This window comes from Dipodomys ordii, unplaced genomic scaffold (genome assembly GCF_000151885.1).
Source record: "Dipodomys ordii isolate 6190 unplaced genomic scaffold, Dord_2.0 Scaffold120, whole genome shotgun sequence".
Classification (NCBI taxonomy): domain Eukaryota; kingdom Metazoa; phylum Chordata; class Mammalia; order Rodentia; family Heteromyidae; genus Dipodomys; species Dipodomys ordii.
Window position 1 is genome coordinate 2,938,552 of NW_012267336.1, and position 11,255 is coordinate 2,949,806.

An 11,255-nucleotide genomic window follows, 5' to 3' on the forward strand; every position below is an offset into this window, starting at 1 on the left:
AAAAAAAAAAAAAAGATAAGTTGGTTCCTGAATCTGCTGACAGTTTAAGCTGTGTTTTTTCTCTTGCAAGATTAGATATGGTTTTTATCAAACATTGAAGAGAGATCTGTATTTGAGCATTTGCTTTGAGGTATAGAATTCATTGTCTAGCAATATGAAATAATAAGGAAAATACATTCTCACAAATAACTTAATGATTTAGAATCACCTTAATATCCCTTTTCCAAAAGGAAAATTCAAAAAAGCTTCAGTGTTATTTTCGTTTTTCTAAGTGCACATATTTATAACTATAGTCACCTTACTGGCTAATAGAGCTTTTACTGTATGTGACTTTATATCCATTGTCCAATCTCTACCCATTCCCTGCTGAACGGTTTGCTTTCTTTGTTTGGTTTATTCTTTGTTTGGTCTTCCACTATGAGATAACTCATACATTTGGTACAAATTCAAACTCTTTTTCTTTATACTTCCTTAAGATAATATAAGACCGGGCAGGGCACGGGTGGTTCATTGATGCTTTCATGTGCCATCCTCTTTTTCTTAGGCCTTTGAATTAGCCACAGGCGACTATTTGTTCGAACCTCATTCAGGGGAAGAGTATACTCGGGATGAAGGTAAGTCCACTTAAAGTGGTTACACTTGCTATACCTAGCTAAAATCATTTGTTCTCACTAAGACTTAGTAATAGGTCCTCCAAATGACAGCACTATGAAAAATTAAGCCAGGTGCTAGTGGCTTATGCCTATAGTCCTAGCTACTCAGAAAGCTGAGATCTGAGGATTATTCTTTGGTAAACTTGTTTCATTTTGTTTTAGTTTGGTCCTGGGGCTTGAATTCAGGAACTAGGCACTGGCCCTGAGCTTTTTTGCTCATGGCTAGTACTCTACCACTTCAGCACAGTTCCACTTCCAGAATTATTGTTTGAAGCCAGACTGGGCAGGAAAATCCACGAGACTCTTCTTTTTCTCAGGCATGGGGCTTTGTTTTTTTTGTCATCATGGGGGCTGAACTCTGAGTCTAGGCGCTATCCCTCAGCTCTTCAGCTCAAGGCTAGCACTCTACCACTTGAACCACAGCACCATTCCAGCTTTTTCTGCTTATGTGGTGCTGAGGAATTGAACCCAGAGCCTCATGCATGCGAGGCGAACACTCTACCACTGAGCCACTTTCCCAGCCCTCAGGCATGGGGCTTGAACTCAGGGCCAGAGAGAGAGAGAGAGTGTATGTATGTGTGTTTTGTTTCCACTTCAGTTGATACTGAAATTTAAAATTCTGTTTCAGAGATAGAGGATTTGGATGTTGCTCAAGTGGTGGAGGGCTTGCTGAGTTCAAACCCAGATAGATAGGTAGGTAGGTAGATAGATAGATAGATAGATAGATAGATAAAAATATCATAGATTTAATTTTTTGGTGACCTATGGGAAAAGCCTATGTTGTCATTGCTCCCATCAAAGAGGCTGTGGAAGAAGACAATTTTAAGTTACTTTTCTATCCTGCTGTATCCAAATAAGTGATGAGTTAATAATTTGAATTCAAAATGATTAGAGAAATACTGCACCTTCTTCCTAATATTTAGGCAGCACTAGCAGCATAGCCTCCTAGTGTGAAGAACACGACCTTCAGTGACTGTGCTTTGCTCCAGGCTTTGTGTCCTTTAGTTGCTTGGTGTATTTTGTTTTAGGGGGTCAGTACTGGGACTTGAACTCAGGTCCTTGTACTGTCTGGCTTTTTCTCTCAAGGCTCTGCTCTACCACTTGAGTCAGACCTCCACTTCCAGCTTTTTGCTAGCTAATTAGAGATAAGTCTTTTTTTACCCTGATCTTCAGATCTTAGCCTCCTAGGTAGCTAGGATTACAGGTGTGAGCACCAGCACCTAGCTCAGGCTTTGTGTATAGAACCAAAACTGTTCTAGAAATACTTTGTGCTTACTTAATTCTCATAACCAGATACCTGTGTTTTACCCTAATGTATCTGACTACAGGATCATTTTTTTTTCTCTCTCTTTACATGCCTAAACTCTCTAAAAGTATTTTTTGTGTGGTACAGAACATACTGGCTAGAATTATATGATCAGAGAATCCTAACTACCATACTGAAAGTTGGAATATATGTGAAAATCCTCCAGGAAACAAGAACCATCTTCCTTTGATATTTATTCCACCTTGCCCCAACCTGTGCTGTTCTATAGCAATTTATCCTGTTCTGCTGGAGCAGAGAAAAAGCAAATCCTGAATGCCCTTACTGTACTACTATGTAATAGTTTTGAGGAAAATATTTATTTTTGGTACTAAGTCTTGAGGCTTAAACTCAGGGCCTGGGTGTCCTGTTGAGACTAGTGCTCTATCACTTAACCCACAGCTACACTTCTGGCTGGTTTGTTTTGTTTTGTTTTTTGTTTTGTTTTTGTTTTTTGTCAGTCACAGGGCTTAAACTCTGGGCTTGGGTGCCGACCCTCAGCATTTCAGCTCAAGGTAAGCGCACTACCACTTGAACCACAGCCCCATTCCCAGTTTTCTGGTGGCTATTTGGAGATGAGAGTCTCACAGACTTTCCTGCGTGGGCTGGCTTTGAACAGCAATCCTCAGATCTCAGTCTCCTGAGTAGCTAGGACTACAAGCTAGGATTACACCAGCACCCAGTAAGCTTTTTTTTTTTTTTTGAGTAGTTTATTGGAGATAAGAGTGGGGGGGGCGGGGGGAGGCTGGGAAGGGATGTGAAGGGTAAACAAAGGAGGAGGCTGCAATGCTTGATAAGAAATGTACTCATTATCTTGCCCATGTAATTTTAACCCCTCTATACAGCATGTTCACAAAAAAAAAGAGTCTCACAGAGCCGTGCACCGATGGCTCACGCCTGTAACCTAGCTATTCAGGAGGCTGAGATCTGAGGATCTCTGTTCAAAGCCAGCCCAGGCAGGAAAGTCCGTGAAACTCTTTACCTCCAATAAACCACCTGAAAACTAGAAGTGGCGCTGTAGCTCAAGTGGTAGAGCGCTAGCTTTGAGCTGAAGAGCTGAGGGACAGCGCTCAGGCCTAGAGTTCAAGCCCCATGACCTACCAAAAAATAAAATAAAAAAAGAGTCTCACAGAATTTCCTGGACTGGCTTCAAACCATTATCCTCATATCTCAGCCTCCTGAGTACTAAGATTACAGATATGAACCACCAGCACCTGGCTAATAATTTCTTAGTATAGAAAAAATAAAGAACAAATATTTTGCTTGGAAGTTTGCAGTAAAAGACTATAGTCTCATTTATTCCTTGGTATTCTCATTTTGATTGTTAATGGTAATGTTTAAAAACAACCATTTATTTGCAAGCCCTGCATAAAATTGGCTTTTTTTTTTTTTTTGTGGGAGGGGTTGTGGGGCACTGTCCTTGAGCTCTTTTTGCTCAAGGTTAACACTCTACCACTTTAAGCCACAGCACCACTTTCAGTTTTCTGGTGGTTAATTGGAGATAAGAGTCCCACAGACTTTCCTACCTAGGCTGGCTTTGAACTGTGATCTTCAGATCTTAGCCTCTTGAGTCACTAGGTTTCTAGACATGAGCAGAACTTTCTGACAGCCATATACTTAGTATAAAAAATTATAGTGAACTTGTGAATGTAAAGTCCTTTCTAAATGATATCACTAGATCCTGAGATTTTCAGATAAATATGGATGTTACCTCCAGAAGATGTGCACTTGGAAGTTAAGTGACTCCTAACCCTTAATGGTTCAGTGAGTATATGGTTAAAGTAATTTATAAAAGCCCTTTTCTGTTGAGCACCCATGACTTAGCCCTGTAGTCCTAGCTACTCAGTAGGCTGAGATCTGAGGATTGCAGTTTGAAGCCAGCCCTGAGTTCAATGTCACCCACAGAGTGAAATGGACAGTAGAGCTGCCTGGAAGTTTGAGTCATGGCTAGTACTAGTCTTACCCTCCAACCTATAATCTGTGCACTTTCCTGGCTATGATGTCTCTGTCTACATTCATGCTGTGACAGTTAAATATTACTACATGACTTAGACATTTTAGTAGGCTATAGTCAAGTAGATGTTTGTGGACTGGGCTTTGGTGCCTCATACCTATATTCCTAGCTACTCAGGAGGTTGAGATCTGAGGATTGCGGTTCAAAGCTAGCCCAGGCAAGAAACTCCATGAGACTCTTACATCCAATAAACGAGTTAGAAAACTGGAAGTGGTGCTGTGGCTCAAGTGATAGAGCACTAGCCTTGAGCTGAAGAGCTGAGGGATAGTGGCCAGGCCTAGAGTTCAAGCCCACAACCGACCCAAAAATAAATAAATAAATAAAGATGCTTGTGGTAATTTGTAACTGTAAAGTATGCTTTTATGAAAAACTTTAGGGCTTTGGGCTACACATGATGTTAGTTTTCATTAGAATTCACCTCTTTTTTTTTTTTTTTAAACTGTATTTTTTTTGTCTTTTCTTTTTTGGTACTGGGGATCGAACCCAGGACGTTGCACTTGCTAGGCAAGCACTTTGCCACTGAGCTACATCCCAGCCCTAGAATTCACCTCTTTTAACGCTGAAGCTTCTAAAGGTTATTTAGTCTCTCTTAAGAGTCCATTTTCTCATCTTTGAAATGGTGTTGCTGACTCATGCATGTAATCCTAGCTAATTGAGAGGTTGAGATATAGAGGATTGAGGTTCAAGGTCAGCCAGAACAGAAAACTACATAAGACTCTTACATTCTAAATAATAAGCACAAAGCAAGTCTATAGGCATGCCTCAAGTGGTAGAGTGTCTTACCCAAAGAATCCACCTAGGGCTGGGAAGGTGACTCAGTGGTAGAGCGCTTGCCTTGCATGCATGAGGCCCTGGGTTCGATTCCTCAGCACCACATAAGCAGGAAAAAAAAAGCCAGAAATTGTGCTGTGGCTCAAGTGGTAGAGTGCTAGCCTTGAGCTGAAGATCTGAGGGTCAGCGCCCAGGCCCAGAGTTCAGGCCCCACGACTGGACCCAAAAAAAAAAAAAGAATCCACCTGAACCTAAGTATATAAACAAAAGTAAAGTTGTAGATAGGCTTCCAAAATCCAGAATAAGACTTGTCAGCTACCTTGCCAGGTGACCAGTAATTCTTAGCCTTTCCAGTCTCTGCCTAAGTATGCTTGGTTCATTTGTAGTTACTTGTAAATAAATAGTTCTTGAAACAGCTTTTCATAAGAAAACTACATTTACATTATGATTGTTTTTTAGTGTTTGCTTAAGTCCCACTGGAATAAGTGACGTATTTGTTTGACTTTATAAACTCTCCATTGGATAGATTTCAATTTCTTGTTTAGGATAAGAGGTACACCTAAAAGATATGTGTGCTTGGGACCATTGCTGCCAGTATCTAGAGCTACGTTTGTTACTCTGGTTATGTATGTCTCTTTTTCCCCCTTTTAAATGCTTAAAACACACAGATCACATTGCATTGATCATAGAGCTTCTGGGAAAGGTGCCTCGCAAGCTCATTGTGGCAGGGAAATACTCCAAGGAATTTTTCACCAAAAAAGGTAAAAAGCAGATGTACTAAAGACAAAAATGCCTAAAGATGATAAGGTAAGTCCAGCTGACCAGTGAGTGCTCCAGTACCCAGAGGTGAGTATGCTCTCAGTGCTGAAGAATGGTTTATATGGAGTGAGGTAGTAGAGTCAAGAGTAGACAGTGGAGCAGAATGTCAAATCCCAGATGCTTCATTGTACATCAAGCTAATCATTTCTAAATAAAAAAAAACTATATCCTTCATATGAAGTTAATGTGTATAGTACCTTAAATATAAATTGGTGATTCCAAAAAGTAGGCAGCTTAAGTTTATGTTATTATGTATTAATAAACAAAGATGAAACTTTTGAATTTTTTTGCATCTGAACAAATATACAATATTTATTGAAATGATGAATTTTTTACTTATGTGTTTCTTATGCATTCCAAATAAAGTTAAAATATGAAAACCTAACTTCAAAGGATCTAGAAAACTGTCTGGCCTTTGTTTTTTCCACTGTTCCTGCTTCCTCTTTTCCTTATAACCTCTACACAATTACCAAGAAAAATTGTTTTTTTCAACCCTTGATAGGAATCCTCAGAAATATTACCCTTTTAAAACTCTTTCTGGGGACAAGCACTGGTGGCTCATGCCTGTAATCCTAGACACTCAGGAGGCTGAGATCTGAGGATTATAATTCAAAGCCAGCCCAGGCAGAAAAAGTCTAAGAGACTCTTATCTCCAATACACTATTCAAGTGGTAGAGTGCTAGCCTTGAGCAAAAAGAAGCTCAGAGTCAGCACTGAGGCCCTGAGTTCAAGCCCCAGGACTGACACCAAAAAAAAAAAAATCTGGGCAGGAAAATAGTGAAAAACTTCTAAGAGTCTCTCTTTGTAAGCAGAATTAGATTAAGGTTGTGTGTATACCACATAGGTAATTAAATAGGCATATACTATCCATAGAAAAGATACCAAATAAGTGCCATATATAGAGGGAAATTTTTAAGCAGCATTTGCCTTAATATACTATCTTCTTTTTTTATTTCCCCAATCCTGGGGCTTGAACTCAGGGCCTGGGTGCTGTTCCTGAACTTCTTTTGCTCAAGCCTAGCACTCTACCACTTGAGCCACAGCACCACTTCTGGCTTTTTCTGGTTATGTGGTACTGAGAAAATGAATCTAGGGTTTCATGCATGCTAGTTAAGCACTCTACCACTAAGCCACATTCCCAGCCCCATACTATCTTCTTTAAATTGTCAGTTTTGCCAGGCACAGGGAGCACATGTCTCAGCTACTTGAAAAACTGAAGTAAGATCACTATTGATTTTATGTATGAATGACATGCTCTTGGCTATTTTGAATTAGCATTTGCTAGATTATTGAACCAGAAAAAGTATTAGTGAATGATTATTCATATGTGATGATGGCCTTCCTCTGCACCCTGTATGAGGCCATCTGTAGACTTGTATGTGTATGTGTGTGGGCATTTGCTGTTCATTTTAGTGAATAACTAGTTCTCCAAAAATGTACTTTAAAAAATCCTTGAGTAGGATTATACTGACTACTGGATTTCCACACAAGGATCTTGCTACTTATGAGTGTTGGTCAGTTTGTTTTGTACTGTTTTCACAACAGGTGACCTGAAGCACATTACGAAGCTGAAACCCTGGGGCCTTTTTGAGGTCCTAGTGGAGAAGTATGAGTGGTCTCAGGAAGAGGCGGCTGGCTTCACAGATTTCTTACTGCCCATGTTGGAGCTTATCCCTGAGAAGAGAGCCACTGCTGCTGAGTGTCTCCAGCATCCTTGGCTGAACTCGTAAGCCTCTAACCAGCCCTGCAGCAGAGATCACACACTGATCTTCAGCCCTCCTCTCCAAGCATTCCCCTCTGCCCTTTTTAGGGTGAAGCTCTTTCAAGGGTTCCCCTTCCCCTCCCCCCCCATCCCCCACCCCCATCCTAAACCAACATCTTCATTTGGGTTTGCTTACTTGACCCTGTGGAAATCCACACAGCCATTGGGCATCCTAGGTGACTTCAGCTTTGGTTGGGCTCTGCCAAAGACTACCAAACTAAAAATACAGAACAGCCTTTCATGCTGTACCCCTGCCTTCCCATCAGGACATGTATAAATTATCAGCACCCCCCCCCTTTTTTTTTTTTTTAAAGAAAGGTTTGAAGATGTGTGAGCCCATCCTTTTATTCTGACTCTAAGAGTCAAATTTTCTAGTGCATATCTTGTTGCTACATGAGGATGAGGAGAGGGGAAAGGTGGTAAATCTGTGTCCAGCAGAAACATTAAACATGCTATATCCAGGCTGCATCATCTTCCTGGATTGTTTCTGTTATTTTCCATGTTCACATTTGCCCTGCAACCTTTGTGCTACTTCCTTTTTTAAATGAATTGTAAAAACACCAGATTTGGGTACTATTCTATCACTGTATAAAGCACTATCACAATCCTTTTGTCCTTTAGGAATTCTTAAGATCCTGAAATCTTTAGTCTGACTTTTAATGTAAACAAAACCAGAACCATTGAATAATGGTTGAGAATAATTTCTTGAGATCCTTAGGTATTCTGCAAACACTTCTTTCCTGTGTATCTTCTGTACCCTAAGAGCAGTTATTTTGACTGCTTTCTTTAATGCCTGGCTGGCACTTTACTCATCCAACTTGAGTTGTTCCCCATAACAAAGAATCAGGGTGACTCCAGAAAAGAGATGTGGATTCGGGAGGAGGAAAATTTTTTTCCCATTAAAAGGGAAAATGTCCTAGAGTTCTGAATCCTTTCCAAATAGTTCTTTTTTTGTTTTGTTTTGTTTTTTGTTGGTCGTGGGGCTTGAACTCTGGGCCTAGGCGCTGTCCTTCAGCTCAAGGCTAGCTCTCTACTACTTGAGCCACAGCACCATTTCTGATTTTCTGAGTGGTTTTATTGGAGATAGAGTATCACGGACTTTGCTGCCCAAGCTGGCTTTGAACCGCAATCCTCAGATCTCAGCTTCTTGAGTAGCTAGGATTACAGGTGTGAGCCACCAGCACCCAGCAGTTCTCTGCTTTTATTTACAGCTTTTTCCTTACTTTCACAAATTTCTAGTATTGAAGCAGTTTCTGTTTGTGGCCTTGATGTTCTCATTTTCTCAGAAGCTTGAAACCCTGGATAAAAGAACAAAAGGGGATGGGTGGGATGGCAAATTTTTTTTTTTTGGTTTTGTGTGTGTGTGTGTGTGCGCGCGTGCGTGTGTGTGTGTGTGTGTGTGTGTTGCCCCTGTTCGTTTCTTAAAATTAGACTTCTCTTTGTACAATGCAAATTTTTAACTGCAAATTTGAAATAATTGAAGTGTACTTGAGGCCTTTTATTAATCTTAATGCAAAAAGCATTAAGAGGATAGGCCTCTCACAGACTTGTCCTAAGCATTACATATTCTGCCAGTGATATGACCATCAAAAGAGGGCAGGATTGGGGTCTTAGCCACTTATTTACCATGGACAAGTGGGCCCCGGGATTGCAGCATTTTCCGGAAGCAGCTCTAGAACTCTTAATTTACAGAAAGCCAAGGAGGTGCAACCCAAGGTTCTACTGGAAAGCTACCGATGAAACTGTTGACTAGCCACCTTACTGTAAGGGAGACTGGACTCACTTTCTGTCATTTATCCACAACAGTGACACAGGAAAAGTAGTGTCATTATGCAAGCCATGAAACATAAACATACTATGAGGAATTGGCCCGCCACTCATCGGATCCTTGATTGGTTACTCCTGAATTCAGATATGTTCCTGTAGAAAGAATTTTAAGTCAGGCTATCTATGCATCTATCAAGAATAAACAGATTGTATCAAACAACGGCAGGGAAATCCTTCAGCAATTCTAACCCATTTTGGGTTTGCTACTGTATTTACATCTAAAGCAATATCAGACTTAACTGAAATCTCTCCTACGTTGTGGAATTACAGGAAGTCTGGTGTTGAGTGATGATCTGACGTGAAATAACCAAAAATCACATAAGCAAACAGAGGTCTTTAAAAACTGACAGGAAATTTTAATGGGAAGGAGTTCCATCCCATCACTTCATTTTGGAAATGTTTTCCACTATATAGAAGGGCTTTTGTCCCCATCACTTGAGCCAGATGAGTCAGAAAATCCTGGAAAGAGGCAGCTGTAGGACTCAACCTACCTGGTACTCCATGTACCTTTATTGAACTTAGAATACTGCCCAGTTACCATGATCTCACTAAAGGATTTCTATTTGCTCTTAGTTAAAAATAAAGCCCTGATAAAATTTTTATTCTTTCTACTGAGTGCATTGTCTGTTTTCTTTTCTTTATAAATTCAGTACAATAAACAACTTATTTAATAACTGTTTCCAGAAATTTTGTTCACTTGTTGCCCAAATTGGTCTGATCCAAGCAGTTAGAGAAGAGGTATGATTGAAATAATGCCTTTGAACTTACATACACAATGAAACTGAAACTTGAACACTTGACATTTTTGTTTGGATTTCATCTCTTTGAATCTTTATTTGTTTTCATTTATTGTGAGATTAGCAAAATACATTTTAGGGAATTAATGAGAATTATTTTTCCACATTTTCCCATAACATTCCTACAGTTTTCTTTTCAAATTACTAACATGAAAAAATGCCAATTCCTTTTCTAACACTGAAGTTCTAGCTGCTGAACACTTACTATATACAGGTTTTCATGCACTAGTAAGAATACATCTTGTAACTTCATTTGTTTTATTCTTAGTATGTGACCCCATCAGTTCCCCACTCCAAAAAGTGGCGGGGAGATATTAATCTGCATTCTGGATTACTAGTAAAATAAAAAAACTTGTTTCAAGGGATTTTTATGAGCTGTTTGTGTTTTAGGTCATTTGACTAAATTACCCAGGTGCCTTTTGCTGTGCTTCCTTGTTTGATAACTTGGTCAGAGCTTGTTATACATTAAAGTTGACAGTTTTTCTTTCTTTTTTTTTTTTTTTTCTTCATGTGCATGTCTGTGTGGTAGTAGGGATTGAACTCAGGCGCTTTACCACTTGAGCACCACCCTTAGCTGCCTTAAGTGTTTCAAGGTTGGAGTTAACATGCATATTACTCATTAGAGTGCTACTAAATCAGGTGTCCTTGTTTAAAAACAAGAGACTTTTAGATCATATTCAGAAATTTTAACCAAGGAATGTGTCCCTGATAACTGTATATAGATGTCCAATTTCATACATACCCACTGCCAAGTTAAGCTTTATATCATAATCTGTCCATGCATTCCTTGCTTTAGATTTACTTGATCTTGGAATTCACTTTATGGTATTTGTGTAATGTATACTGTGAACTGAATCTGTGTACTGAGTCTGGGCTAGCTGACGAGCTTCTTGGAAAATAGTGCATGCAGTGGGATAGCACTCCTGGAATTCGGTTATAAAGGGGCTGGACACTGTTTAAGTGTTCTGTAGCTGTCTTGTGCTTTTAAGTAACCCTTCTGGGGAAGCAGGCTGCCATGGGGCCAACAGCCAGTAAATGGATCCCAATCCCAACCACCTATGCAAAACAATGCTGCAAATAGCCACAGTTTGGTAATGGGGCCAACGTTATTGGAGCCTGGAGGCAAAGATACTTGGCTAAATTTTGCTAGGATTCCCAACCTATGGAAATTTTTATGAGTGTATTGTCAGTCCACTGAGTTCTGTACCAGTACTAGGACTTGAACTGGGCCTAGACACTGTCCCTCCCCTCCCCCCTCCAGGGCTGGTGTTCTACCACTTGAGCCTCAGTTCCAGCTTTTTTTTTTTTT

The 11,255-nt window shown here is 40.0% G+C and overlaps 1 protein-coding gene across 1 annotated transcript in view; it reads left to right on the top strand.

The window, feature by feature from the left end:
• The window catches only part of Srpk1 (SRSF protein kinase 1), a 38,318-nt gene extending 30,528 nt beyond the window's left edge, over positions 1-7,790 (top strand). The window contains exons 12-14 of the mRNA XM_013029587.1: positions 545-614; positions 5,410-5,502; positions 7,106-7,790. Of these exons, the coding sequence (XP_012885041.1) occupies positions 545-614; positions 5,410-5,502; positions 7,106-7,290 (348 nt within the window). The 3' untranslated portion in view covers positions 7,291-7,790. The remainder of the gene's footprint in view (positions 1-544; positions 615-5,409; positions 5,503-7,105) is intronic.
• The last annotated feature ends 3,465 nt before the right edge of the window (positions 7,791-11,255 follow it).